This window comes from Plectropomus leopardus, chromosome 12, assembly GCF_008729295.1.
Source record: "Plectropomus leopardus isolate mb chromosome 12, YSFRI_Pleo_2.0, whole genome shotgun sequence".
NCBI lineage: Eukaryota > Metazoa > Chordata > Actinopteri > Perciformes > Serranidae > Plectropomus > Plectropomus leopardus.
Window position 1 is genome coordinate 26,256,981 of NC_056474.1, and position 14,620 is coordinate 26,271,600.

The 14,620-nt window shown below is 37.1% G+C and overlaps 2 protein-coding genes across 2 annotated transcripts; both read left to right on the forward strand.

The window, feature by feature from the left end:
• Window positions 1-2,703: 2,703 nt before the first annotated feature.
• Window positions 2,704-8,255, forward strand: LOC121951301 (dehydrogenase/reductase SDR family member 1-like). The gene is given in 10 exon segments (XM_042497568.1): window positions 2,704-2,774; window positions 4,182-4,329; window positions 4,472-4,615; window positions 4,758-4,837; window positions 5,073-5,100; window positions 5,102-5,206; window positions 5,357-5,500; window positions 5,583-5,652; window positions 6,645-6,725; window positions 6,826-8,255. Coding segments are annotated over 10 exon segments (1,008 nt in total). The 3' UTR covers window positions 6,963-8,255.
• On the forward strand, window positions 2,824-14,051 carry dhrs1 (dehydrogenase/reductase (SDR family) member 1). Its single transcript, XM_042498524.1, has 9 exons — window positions 2,824-2,939; window positions 10,356-10,504; window positions 10,647-10,790; window positions 11,520-11,599; window positions 12,897-13,029; window positions 13,170-13,313; window positions 13,415-13,484; window positions 13,719-13,799; window positions 13,900-14,051. Exons 2-9 carry the CDS (start codon window positions 10,361-10,363, stop codon window positions 14,034-14,036), a joined length of 933 nt encoding a protein of 310 aa, XP_042354458.1. The 5' UTR covers window positions 2,824-2,939; window positions 10,356-10,360; the 3' UTR covers window positions 14,037-14,051.
• Window positions 14,052-14,620: the final 569 nt, after the last annotated feature.

The following is a 14,620-nucleotide window of genomic DNA, read 5'->3' on the forward strand; positions in this document are numbered from 1 at the left end:
TTCCATTCTTTGTCTAAGGACAGAGGGTGCTGCATGCTTTAGAGCCCTTTAAGACAAATTTGTAAAATGAGCTATAAATAACACTGACTCGACTTACCTTGTGTGCTGTCAGAACCTTGACAGACACAGGAGAGAAGAAAGGGAACCCAAATGATGCAAGAACCCCAAGCCATTTCGTCTTAAAACTTCCCTCTTCTACTGAATGCTTTTTATACACAACTGAAGGATCAATATCTGGCAATGGGGGTGGTGTCCAAAAAAAGGAAGGGAGAGCCAAAGACTACTGCTACAGAAAGCAAAATGCTATGTCCACGCAAAGAAAAAGAGGGGGCGTTAGATATCGTTTTGCAAAATTGTCTGTTTATTCCCAGCAAACATTGTGGTAAGTCAAGGTTACAGTAGTAGCAGGCCAACATTTAGAAATCAGAGTGAAACCTGAGTACATCGGTTTGATTTCATTTGATGTGAGGGGGAAAAGCAATGAACAACATGTCAAGACATGGCCAATGAATTGCAAAAAATAAGTAAAATATGACAAAGAAATTACCTTAAAATAGCTTAAAAAAGAGGGGAGGATTATAAGAAAATAACCCCCCCCCCAAAAAATAGGGAAGAAAATATCCCTAAAACTATATTTAAAATTGCAATAATTTCATATTTAAAATCACATTACAGGGGAAAAAAAACTTTTTTAAAGCACCTTTCAGCTCAGTTTTTTTTCCAGTTTGTTTTTGTTTTTTGTTTTTGTTTTCCCAAATCTTTTCAGGTAATTTTATTATAACTTTTAAAAAAAATTTTGAACTAACGTTTGAGCCATGTCTTGTTAAGTTACTTGTTCCCTTCACACCATGTTTTTGAAAGACATTAAACCAGTTTGCTCAAGTTTCAAAAGGTTAAGCATCATAATTAAAAAATGTTTTTCAATAGCCTCAATGACATAATTAATTAATAGAAACTGAATTACACTAAAATATCAAACAACACTTAGCGAGGTGATCATTCCACTCAAAAGTTTAGGGGACAAAGTCAAGTTGAAATTATAATGATAAATTCAATGGGTGTCAGGTTGAGAGTGACAGAAACATCTATTTACACAGTGTTAATCATTAAAAGGGTTAAAATAGTTTTATAGTGGCATGCATGTGGGTAAATGATAATCTACTTTAAAAATAATCTCTTGTGTTCCTCTGTTGGCCTGGCAATCTGTACATCATATATAGTACTGTATACACTATATCACCACAATATATTGTTTCTCTGACATGTATTTCTTGTTAAATCTTGAATGAATGAATTAAAAAATGCTCCAGAAAGAAAAGATCAAATATCTTTCATTCTTTCATTCAAAACGTAAGACAGGGACAGGAATTAAAATGTGTTTTTGTTGTGTCAGCTGAACTTAAAAAATATTGACTTGTGATCGCAGCTTTCTTCCCGTAAAGTGAATGTGTTGATAATGATTGACTAAATGTTTGGATTCAGGTCTTTTTCATAGAAGGGTGCCAAGAACCAGTTAACACTCTGCTATCAGGGGATAAAAGGTAAAAGCTCAACAAGCCATCCCTGGAGCTGATGTTGTTTTATGAGTAATTACCACGTTCAATATGACTTCTGTGCAGTGTAAAATTCTAAACCACAAATCATGAACTCTTGGAAAAGGAGAATGCCACTGTTTGTCCACACACACAAGCTCTTTCAGTTATTGATCAGCTCTCTGCTTAGGTTGGCACTGGGTAAAGCTATGTCGGGAAATATGTCATCACTAGACTCTAACAAGATAAGGGGCAGCGCTAGGTAAAGAACTGGTCAGGTGTTTCAAAGTCTTAAACACAGCAAATATATAGTATTCTGCCCTAATGCTGATCATGATGCAAAACGTGCTATACTATTGGATTCAGGATCAACACACTAATGTGCCAACAGATACATTGTGAATAAAATAACATTGGGACAACAAGTTACACATTATATGACATGCATGCAAAAATGCATCATTAAGGTCACATCAGCACCCTGAATTATTATTTCACAGATATCAGTTCTGTACAACAATGTAACTACTGCATGTGCTGTTTTATCAGTAAAGTATTAGCATGAAAAAGTTTGGAATTTTCTTTTATGCTAATATTACAGCAGTTTAAAAGCCATAAATAGGCAGCACAGGCCCATTACTGTAGCTTTTTTCTCTATAAAAGGCGCAGGGAGTGAAACGATCATTAGAGGCCAAAACTAACACCACTACTTTTCACCTATACTTATACTATATGTAACCTGCAACAATTATTTGCTTGATTTTTAATCTTTGGTAGTCTTTAAGTCTGTATCTGCAATTTTAATGCTTCCCTAATGTATTGGCTTCGATATATTTCTATGCCTCTGTAAAGCACGTTCATTGCCTTGGATGAATGTATGTCTTTATTTGAAAACTATAGCGCCATCGTGTGTGCAAAGCTGAAGGAAAAACCAAAGACCACCTCAGACACTCACCAGTAAGATAGTTCCCTGATTTTTTTCTCGTTATGTAAACTGTTATGAACTGCACAACAACAGCCAACAACTGAATTAAAGCCAGAACACTACTTAAGAAGCGACTTGTATTTCAGCGTATAAACAGGTGCAGTTGTTTTTCAGTCATTTTAAGGGAGAATTGACGCTCTAAACGTGTTGACGTTTACCGGCGAAGGAGGAAGTTAGCGCGAGTGAATGCTCGACCGTCTGAACCCTGCACTCTCTGCTTCGTCTGGCGTCTTCTCGCGGTATTTACGCAAGCTATGGTGACACAGTGATAACGTGACGTGCTAGTCTCATAACTGTTGGATATCATAACAGCAGCACAAACGAGCGGTGGCATTCCTATTGATACGTTTCCTCATCGGTCTCCTCTGAAAAACTGTTGTAGGGACTTGACAAACCAGATACATCGCTTTCTGTGGAATAAGGTATGAATGTTTTCTATGTGTTTTTAGCGATTTCTGTTGACTCTGTTGAGGTTTGAATCTGTGTTAAAGAATATGCATGACTATGATGACAAATATTTATAATTTTAACAAATTTGACTGAATCTTTCATCTTTATGAAAGGGGTCTTTTTTATACTATCTTAGTTAAAGTGAAAAATGTGTCCTAAAAAAACAAAAATGTTCTTTAATGAAGTTAATATTGTAAAATAAATGAACTGATGTACGAGAACTAGGAGTGTGACCTCATATAAATTCCATAGTTCACCTGAAATCCAAAGCCAGACCTTACACAACTGCATTGTGTCCAGTCACTGTTACTCAGCAGTTGACACTGATATGCTGTAATGATAACAGTGATATCAGTGATCATAAATGACTGTGTGTGACATTTACATCACATAGCTGTAAAACACAATCAGATGCCCCAGCAACGCCATTGCTAAATATTTAGGGGGGGGGGGGTTGCATCTCTGTGCTCAGGTGTAAAGTGTGGAGCTGCTTTATAGACAATGATTGTTTGTCTGGTAACTTATGTCTCATACCTGATGCCGGTTTTATTGTTGTTTCTGTAAGCTGACCTGGAGTGTCTTATTATTTATTATTGTAACAAATAGGCAACTTATTATATAGACCTACAGAATGTTTATATATATACTTTTATTTTTTTACACCCCAATGAACTTTATTCTGCTGTAATTTTCTTAGTTGTGGAAAAAAATGCACCCATATACTCAGAACTTACCCGTAGCTGCTCTCTGAGTCATCTAACAACATCTTGCCCAGCTCATACACTTACAGACTTTATAGCCGATGACATCACAAACTTATTTAGTATTTCAGCTTTTGGATTTGGGAGAGTTCATTTTTAGGAATCTATTTGGACTGTCTTAAATCATAGGAATAACATGTATGAACTCTGGAAATGGGTTTTAGTTACTTTTAATGAAGGAAATGCAACTTAATAACCATTCTTTATTGACTACAGTGAGGTATTGATACAACCAGAAACATCTGTTCAGTTATGTAAGAGCTATTTCTACTCAATGAAAACAAACTTTACTGCCATGGGTGGCGATGACGCGCATTCATTTATGAGCCATGTTACTGTTTCTTTTTTATCTCTAATCATACTAAACTGACAGAGCACCATTAAAATTCAACTTTACATTAAAGTGGTGTATTTAAGTTTAGTACTTATTGTGTGCTTGCTACTGTTTTCCAGGGAAGATGTCTTGTCTGGCTGGGTGTGTGTAGTTACAGGTGCTTCCAGAGGCATTGGCCGGGGAATAGCTCTCCAGCTGTCTGAGGCAGGAGCCACCGTCTACATCACAGGACGCCAGGAGAAGACTCTCAAACAAACTGCAGCACAGGTGACCTTTCCAGCTTTACATTTCTCTGAGGGGCTTTATCAGACAAGGCAAAAGCAATGTCCATTAAGCTATCTCTGGCTGACAGAGTTTCAGTCAGGATTTATCGCTATGGTTCACCGCTGATCATTTGTTCCCAACACAGGTAAAGGAGAGGGGTGGCAACTGTGTGCCAGTTATCTGTGATTCTACAAAAGACGAAGACATTGAAAACCTGTTTGAACGGCTCAGACGTGAACAGAATGGCAGGCTGGACATCCTGGTTAACAATGCCTATGCTGGAGTACAGGTACATATACAAACATCACTTAATGTATTGTTGCATAGCTGAATCACTTGTGGAAGGCTGTGCGAATAAAACTGAAAAACAGCCATAAACTGGCCGCTGTTAATTTTTTTACTCCAACTCTAAACACAAAGTGTTATTTCAGGATATATTTGAGAATATGGGGAAGAAGTTCTGGGAAACCGATCCGTCCATTTGGGATTCCATCAACAACACAGGCCTCAGGTATGTCTTTGTGCTTAGTCATCACTGATAAGTCAACATCTCCTTGTGTCTATTAACAGATTTCCAGACAACAGCTGTTACTCAATTTGTCTTTGTCTCTTTCTAGTTTAGTCAGCATGACTGTTTTGTCACTTGTAGCTCCTAAGAAACAAACAAACAAAAAAAAACAGTTGAGTGATGTGATCATAGTGTGATAAAATGACTTGACTCATTTTCATATGTATTTGTCTGGCAGGGGCCATTATTTCTTCTCAGTTTATGCGTTCCCGGATGATGGTGGCTCAAGGTCGAGGTTTGATAGTCACCATTTCATCTATGGGAGGGCTGCGGTATCTCTTCAATGTGCCATACGGCGTTGGTAAAGCCGCAGTAAGTTCTCCTCTCTCATTAAGTCCTCCATTCATGTTGTGTTGTTGTTATCAAGACCAAAATCTCAAAATCTAATTTAACACAAGTGCATGTCCTGTAAAATGAGGTCAGTCTCACAAAAACCTGTTTTGTGTTGTGGTTTGTTTCCAGTGTGACAGGCTGGCAGCAGACATGGCTGTTGAGCTAAAAAGTAGAGGAGTGGCTTCAGTCAGTTTGTGGCCGGGAGCGGTACGAACAGAGCTGGTGTCTCAGTTTATACTGGAGAAAGAAAAACCACAGGGTGTGGAATCAAAGGTAGTCTCTTCTCTAACAGCAAACCCTTTATCCATGGTAGCTACTTCAGTTTTTGCCTAATCTCTGAATTTTTTTTGCTCAGTATAAAGATGTATTCGCTAATGGAGAATCCACTGAAGTGAGTGGGCTGTGCATTGTCAACCTGGCAAAAGGTAGGATTATACTGTGTGAGATGATATTTAAATCACAGGCTGTTTACATGGAGACTGAAAGCATAATTTTGACATTTTTAACCAGGACCCTATTTTCCCACAAGTCTAAGAGGCTGGTGTGAGCATCAGTTTTTGAAATTGGCCTTGTATTGAGGGAGAGGGAAGCAGCTGTGCAGTGGGCCACAGTGTAACCAGTTGGGGCAACTGAACACTGTTGCTGGTTATTTCTGCCACAGACAGACTCAGATTGTTATTCTAAGTGTCTGAAGTGTCTCTTTACCTTTAGCTAAATCCGGTCTATTTGTTATTGTCTCATCAAGTGGAAGTCTCATTCTGAAATCTCACGAGATTTGGAAAGATTAGTAAGGGGAATAGTTTGTCATGTTGTAGTGCCGAAAACATAGTTAAGTATTATCTAAAATATTTTCAATGTCATGGGTGATTATTTGCCTGATTTCGACAATATGTATGAGGACTTTAAATTCCATGGCGGCCCGTATGTATTTTATTCAGAGTGTATGGATGACAAACTGACAAGAAGTTGACATTGAAAGTCTTTTAGATAACACCAAACTATTTTTTTTTTCGTTAACTACTCTGTTACCGTCTTCCTGCAACAAGTGAAATCTTGTGAGATTTCAGAATGAGATTTCCACTTGATGAAACAATAACAAACAATACGTATTAAGCTAAAGGTAAAGAGACACTTCAGCCACGTATTCACAATAACAATTGCAAAAATAAACATTTTTACCGGTGATACTGTGACTGTGCTCAGTTGCAAGTGGTTACATTTTGGCCCAAAAATTGTCGTTCACATCAGTCTCTTAGACACACTGTATACACATGGGAAAATAAGGTCCAGGTTGAAAATGCAGATGTTATATTTTAAATGCAACCATAAAATTCTTTATGGTAGTGAGCATTTGAGGACATATTTGATAGAGTCGTGTTCATTTGCAAATACTTTTGTTTCTCTTTCTGCCTGAAAGATAAAAATCTCATGTCTCTGACTGGGAAAGTACTCTTGACTTGTGACCTGGCGAGGCGCTACGGGATACAAGATGTCGATGGTAAGTTTGCATCAGCCGTCTAAGTTTTATTTTTTTAAAAGATTTTGTACTTTCTATTATGTACTGTAAGGTTAAATTTTCTTCATGTGCTTAATTTCAGGACGGAGTGTAGCTGATTACACTTCCTTAAAATTCCTCCTGACTCAGGTCCCATATCTCTCCTGGCTGTCAGCTGTTGTGCCTTCATTCATACGCCTGCCACGCTTTGTGCTCACCCTGGCCTCTAGCCGCTTCTAAACATTTCCTACTGTGAATGAAGTGGCAGTAGCTGTCTGCGTTTTAACTACATGGTCCGAGCTATAGCTGCCATGTGGTGGTTGAGGTTGATGAAATACACTACTACTGGTTAACGAGCCAAACTCAACAATATTTTTTTGAAGGAGAATTGTTGAAAATGTATATATTTTTACACACGCGCACACATACACACACACACATCTATCTATCTATCTATCTATCTATCTATATATCTATCTATCTATACACACACAATGGAAACCCCTTATAGTGATTACAGTTACAGTAGAGTAATCAAGTAGGCCATTACAGTGTTCATTTTGGACTTTTCATACATGACTTCTACTACTACTACTACTACTACTACTATCGCTACTACTACTACATGGCTACTAGAGGCTGGTGACTGCATGCACATTGAAATCATCAAGTCGTTTTTTTCTCAATGAAAAACATAGTCCTCTGGAAGCTTATGACAAACTGCCAACCCCAAGCCTACGTGCAGCAGCAAAACTTGTGCACCTTTTGTAGTCTGCTCAAACAATGTGAAAAAAATATCCAGTCATGGGTGCTAGTGATGGAGACAGAAAATGAATGCGCACAGGAAAAGCACATTTAGCTGAAGCCGCCCTCGTCATTTGGATTGAAATTGCCCAGTCACATAATGCCCCATGAGCGGGCCAGATGCTGTCCATTTCATTACTTTATATTAACGTTCCAAATATATTTCAAGTAGATGATAATCTGCAATAAAATAAAGGATGATTTAAAAATGGTTATACTAATAATAATCTCTTACAGTGATTAATTTGACTCTGATGATATCTATAAGAGGGTTCCCCTGTTTACATATGCACAACCATTCCTACTTCAGTACTGAATGAATGTACTTCTATGAAGTTTCAGGTAAAACAAGTAAACATGAAGGACGCTCGAACGTATTTTCTGAATTTAACATTAACACTGATTTGTGTGAAAGCTATGGATGAAGCCACAAATCATGACAATGCAAATGTATTATTTTTGCTACATGTTATGTATTTTCTTAAGCAGTATATAAAATCACAAGTATTTTAAGACGACACATTTTATAAACATGAATGTTTGTGTATCCCTTCATTATTTTTGCATGTTTGTTTTATCGCTATTTAATGTGCTGTATATATATATATATATATATATATATATATACACACACATAACACTACTACTACTATCACTACTATCACTGCCACTACTTTGGTATTTGACAGGCTAAGTCAAAAGTGGTTAAATAAAGAAATGTTAACCCTCTGCTGTTTACACTCCTTATTCATTTTTGATAAACAAAAAAAGTGACGACATCCTCAAAACTGATGAAAAAAGATATCTTTAAAAATAAAGGCTTTAGTTCCTTACAGAAAGATTCCAGTCAATTTTGTCTATATTATTTTTTTCTTGGATCTGTTACTTGTAATTATTTCCTATGACTGTACATACATATACACATACATGCACATACGGACATATCTTTACCCCTGTAACAACCTCCCCCTACTGCCAGTGACATCAATGCCCCCACCTCCACATACTTCGACTATTACATAAACAAATTTAAGGCTTTTTCTTATTTCCATATCTGACAGATTTACCCTACAACGCTCGATAATTATATTAATTTAAGTGACAGCAACTGCAAAAATGCTGATATTAGAATCAATTTGACTTATATGTTTTACATATAAACCAAACACGTCATGCTCTGTACGTCACCTTGATTTGATTATCTTTGTGTATATATATACTTTTTTTTAAAATCTTTAAAGTCAATACTTTTTTATATTTTGCACCAATTGAATTTATAAAACTGCAACACCTCTACAGAGAATTCTTCCTGCAGCACAATCATTTTCAAGTATTTCAATATAACTCAAATAGAGAGTTTATATCAGCCCCGATTATTCCGATATGGCACTTTATTCTATTTCAGGGTCCCTCTTTACTAATTACAATGCCATGTATTTAACAGGTGATATAAAAACAAATAACAACAGTATTAACTGTATGCCTACGATAAAGTCAATGTCTTCTGTTACACTTGAAAAACTTGTTTCAAATATTAGTCGGAAGAAACCCTCTCCAACCAGTAGCCCCACTTTTTATATCAAATCTATCAAATCAATCAAAGTCAATAATCCACACACTAATGTGCCAGCAGATATATCTCAGGAATAATGACATGGGGCCATTAAGTTACACATTATAGGACAGAAAAAAAGGAGCAAGAAAAATTCACATTCACGTGACTCACAACACAGTCCCTGAATTATTATTTAACATATATCAGCTCTGTAAAGTCAACAGTGAAATTACTGCATGTGCAGCAGCTCAGTGTTTAGTCAGTGAAGAATTAACTTGAAATAACATTGTCCTTTGTGTAACATCACAGCAGTCTGAAAACCAAAAATAGGCAGCACAGACCCCATAACTCAAGTTTCTCTCTTCTACCAAAGGAATAGACAGTAACAATCATAAGAGGCCAAAACAAGCGCCACTATTTAACATTGCTACAAGGGTACTGTTTCTACTGTGAACAAATACTCAATACTCAAAATAAGATGTAGCGCCATCGCGTGTTAAATATTGGAAGTTAAACCAAAGACCACCTCCGACACTCACCAGCATGATAGTTCACTGACTGTCATTATGTACACTGTTATGAATTACACAACAACAGCCAAATGACTTACAATTACTTAATAAACAACTTGCACCATATTGCGTGGCTCAAACACCACCAGCTGTTTACAAGAAATAGTTGACTCTCAAAACGTGTTGACGTTATATTTAGTCTACCGGAAATCAAGCGAAGGAGGAAGTTAGCGCGAGTGATGCTCAGTGACATAAATACTCCACTCTCTGCTGCATGTGGCCTCTTCTCGCGATATTATGGCCCTGATAGCCTTGTAACCTTTGTAACCGTGGCTTGTAATCAGTCTGTGCTCGTAACATTTAACAGCGGTGCAGTGCAGACGTGTGCTGATACATTTCCTTGTCGGTGTCCTCCATTGACTTTTCTCTGCTTTCTGTGGACAAAGGTATTAATTTTCTGTGCATTTGAGCGAATTGTACAGACTTCAACACAGATTTCATATTCTGTCTTCTATAACAAGAGTCTGATGAGGATTATTTGCAGTGTAACCAAATCACCACGCTTCCCTTAAGAGACTTTAGACTTGAATCTTTTACCCCTATGAAATGATACTTTTCTCAATATACCAAGAGGAATTTCACCCTAACAAAATTAAGATGTTGTTGATGTCCGATTGATATCATTTAAGTTTATGTTAAGCTTTTCTTTAACATGTTATATTTGAGTTTAGTACTTATTGTGTGCTTGCTACTGTTTTCCAGGGAAGATGTCCTTGTCTGGCTGGGTGTGTGTAGTTACAGGTGCTTCCAGAGGCATTGGCCGGGGAATAGCTCTCCAGCTGTCTGAGGCAGGAGCCACCGTCTACATCACAGGACGCCAGGAGAAGACTCTCAAACAAACTGCAGCACAGGTGACCTTTCCAGCTTTACATTTCTCTAAGGGGCTTTATCAGACAAGGCAAAAGCAATGTCCATTAAGCTATCTCTGGCTGACAGAGTTTCAGTCAGGATTTATCGCTATGGTTCACCGCTGATCATTTGTTCCCAACACAGGTAAAGGAGAGGGGTGGCAACTGTGTGCCAGTTATCTGTGATTCTACAAAAGACGAAGACATTGAAAACCTGTTTGAACGGCTCAGACGTGAACAGAATGGCAGGCTGGACATCCTGGTTAACAATGCCTACGCTGGAGTACAGGTACATATACAAACATCACTTAATGTATTGCATACTTTAGATTACTTCTGGAATAACAGGGTTCCCGCTGCTTATGGCAAGGTAGATTTAACACTTTTTAAGACTTTTTAATGCCAGTGAGATAGATAAAGACCAATTTTCTAATAACCAAAATTGAAGAAAGACAATTTTATTTTGCCTAAATATTTATTGTAACATAAAGTGTGACCTTTTTTTTGTCCAGTGAAAAAAGTTGGTTATCTATGTCCAATGTTCCCTTTTTTAGAGTGGAACACGTGGAAGACAATGAACATATCATATAGTTATAAAGGTATATATTTGGTTTACCAACAGAAGTGGTAAATATCTAGTATTTCTGGCCTATTTTCAGGACAATTTTGTGTTTCTCAAAAAACATGTGAGATTCCATAGCTTGGATTCCCATCATGACGAGTTTACTGCTAATTTTTGAGATTTTACAATGCAACATGAGAACAAAAGTCATAAAATCCTACTTCCAATGTCTGAGCATTTTTAAGACTTTTGAAAGATTCATTTAAGTCAATTTAATACTAATTAAAGCCTTGTTTTTAGATAAATGAATTCAATGGCCTTTAAAACTTTTTAAGTATCCACAGGAACCCTCACAAAGCTGTGTGAATTCAATGAATTCAACATTAAAGAGCACCAAACAAACTGCTCACTGTGTGACCTATTTGTTTGAACTCTAAACACAAAGTGTTATTTCAGGATATATTTGAGAATATGGGGAAGAAGTTCTGGGAAACCGATCCGTCCATTTGGGATTCCATCAACAACACAGGCCTCAGGTATGTCTTTGTGCTTAGTCATCACTGATAAGTCAACAGTCAAAAGTTTTTCAGACATCGGCTGTTATTCAGTTTGTCTACGTTTTTCTGTGTGTGTTTGTTGAGTTCAGTACGACTTCTCTTTGTAAGTAGGTATTTTTAAACTGGACAAACTTTTTTATAGTTCTAAGAACCTCCTTATTTATTGTGTCCACACTGCAAGAACTAGCAACGATTGTAGTTCTTACAACGCCTTTGTGAGGGACTTGTTTAGCACCAATATAGTGGTGCAGTAATGACATTAGGGAGTGAGGGTCACCCTGGTTCCCTCAACAAAAAGCCTATTGAATTTTTCCATCAGATTCTGGATTATTGCAGAAAATAAGATCTGTGGCAAACAACAGTTCATGACATTTGCACATTTTGTTCAGCAAGATAATCTTCACAAATGATAAGCACTTTTATGATTTTGAAGTGCAACTGCTATAAATAAAAAAGTTCATGTAAGGTTATAAAACAAACTACACCACGGCTGCATTATTTTAGCATAACCATCACAAAGTGTTCTCCACAACAGCCTTTTTTAAGACATGTAAAAGACTAAGAATTCACGAGTGGGGTATTTTTGACATATTTTATGTTGTAGAACCAAACTTTTTTTGCCACAGACTTTATTTCAGGCATCTCACCAAAAACCCATTCGAAAAACGCACTGACTCTGCCAATACAAGAGGAACCATGCATGACGCAAGTTTACAGTGATTGTTCCAGACATCAGTGTATGTTGATTGGATGAACACAAGCCAGTGCGGCAATGGCAACCACCATTTTTTAAAAATGTGTTAGCTGTATGAACAATAAATAACGCAAAACACAAACAACAGTTAGTAAAGAAAAATCAATAAATAAAATGAAGAAAACATGGAGAAATGGACTGACAGTGAGGTCTAGGCTTTACTGAGCACATGTGTGACACGGCTAATACATGTCAAAGCAAAAGCAACATTGTTATACCAACTGCCAGCCGACTTACGTAACTTCGGCATTTCTATTGGTGGTGCTAAACAGAAAAATAAGCAACTGAGGGTTTGTGGTTCTCTGGGAGTTCCCCAGTGTTCAGTTACTCTCAGGGAGTCCTGAGGGCTGTTTGGTAAGAAAACGCCTAAGAGTAGCTTTTTCAGAATAATTATCAAAACAATATACCAGGAGAGTGAGAACATTTACTGTAAGCAGTATTCAATTGCACTTGATCAGAGCTATTTTACAAATGAGTGAATAATATGGATACGACTTATTTCCATATTTATGTATTTGGCAGGGGCCATTATTTCTTCTCAGTTTATGCGTCCCGGATGATGGTGGCTCAAGGTCGAGGTTTGATAGTAACCATTTCATCTATGGGAGGGCTGGGGTACATCTTCAATGTGCCATACGGCGTTGGTAAAGCCGCAGTAAGTTCACCTCTTAAGTCCTCCATTCATGTTGTGTTATTATTAACACAAAGACTTATATCTAATTTAACATAAGTGTGTGTAGTGTATAATTAAGTCAGTCTCACAAAAACCTGTTTTGTGTTGTGGTTTGTTTCCAGTGTGACAGGCTGGCAGCAGACATGGCTGTTGAGCTAAAAAGTAGAGGAGTGGCTTCAGTCAGTTTGTGGCCGGGAGCGGTACGAACAGAGTTTGTATCTCAGTTCATATTGGAGAAAGAAACACCACACGGTGTGGATTCAAAGGTAGTCTCCTCTCTAACAGCAAAATTTTTATCCATGGTAGTTACACCAGTTTTTGTTTTGTTTTGTTTTTTTGCTAAATCTCTGAATTTTCTTTTGCTCAGTATAAAGATTTATTCGCTAATGGAGAATCCACTGAAGTGAGTGGGCTGTGCATTGTCAACCTGGCAAAAGGTAGGATTATACTGTGTGAGATGATATTTAAATCACAGATTGTTACGTGGAGACTGAAGTGCAAGTTGGCCAGTCTGTATAAAACTTAGCATTTGAGGAACTCTGCACATATTTGATCTGCATGTGTTGTTCATTGTAACATGCTTTCAGAAACAGGTTTCATGGCTGAGAAACATTATCAGGTTAAACAGATTTAGTTGTGCTCATACTTTTGTTTCTCTTTCTGCCTGAAAGATAAAAATCTCATGTCTCTGACTGGGAAAGTACTCTTGACTTGTGACCTGGCGAGGCGCTACGGGATACAAGATGTCGATGGTAAGTTTGCATCAGCTGTCTACGTTTCCTTTTTTTTTCCTTACTATAAAGTAAGAAAAGTTTTGTAATTTTAATATTTTCTTCATCTGTTTAATTTCAGGAAGGAGTGTAGCTGATTACACTTCCTTAAAATTCCTCCTGACTCAGGTCCCACGTCTCTCCTGGCTGTCAGCTGTTGTCCCTTCATTCCTACGCGTGCCACGCTTTGTGCTCACCCTGGCCACCAGCCGGTTCTAACAGTACCTTGGTAAAGTAACAGTGTTATGTATTTAAAATACAAATATGAGTAACTATACTCTGTTGCACTTTAAATTGGTATAATTCTGAATACTTTAATTGTTAAAATAAATTACTTGAAGGGATTACTTTAATATATATATATATATATATATATAAAACTTGTAAATACATATTCCTATGTGAGAAGTGAATAAAAGCAGTTCTTTGAAGTTTAAGGTAAATGTGAAGGATGCTCTAACATATTTTCTGAAACAGCTGTTGCTGAAAATGAGAGAAGTAGTGTTTGTCTTGAGCAGTCCACAAAACCACAAGTATCTAAATATGATACAGTTTAAAACAAATAAATGATTGTGTATTTTTTCACCTATTTTTGAATTTGTTTGTATATATACACACAACACTACCTGTACTCCTACTGCTAGTGCAGTAACAACTGCAAAACTACTCATTATTTTTTGCAAAAAAAAAAGTCTTTAATAAAAAAGGGTTCCCAAAAGGTTATTATCTATCTTGTCTATTTTATTCTATCATTTAGCGTGAACAGTGACTTGTAATTGCTTCCTCTGACACTGCGAGATACA

Bases quoted from the DNA above. Each gene is read 5' to 3' on its own strand.
- dhrs1 (XM_042498524.1), top strand. From the start codon at position 10,361: ATGTCCTTGTCTGGCTGGGTGTGTGTAGTTACAGGTGCTTCCAGAGGC. The intron at 10,791-11,519 runs GTACATATACAA...GTGTTATTTCAG, and splicing joins ATGCCTACGCTGGAGTACAG to GATATATTTGAGAATATGGG. The intron at 13,485-13,718 runs GTAGGATTATAC...TCTGCCTGAAAG, and splicing joins CATTGTCAACCTGGCAAAAG to ATAAAAATCTCATGTCTCTG.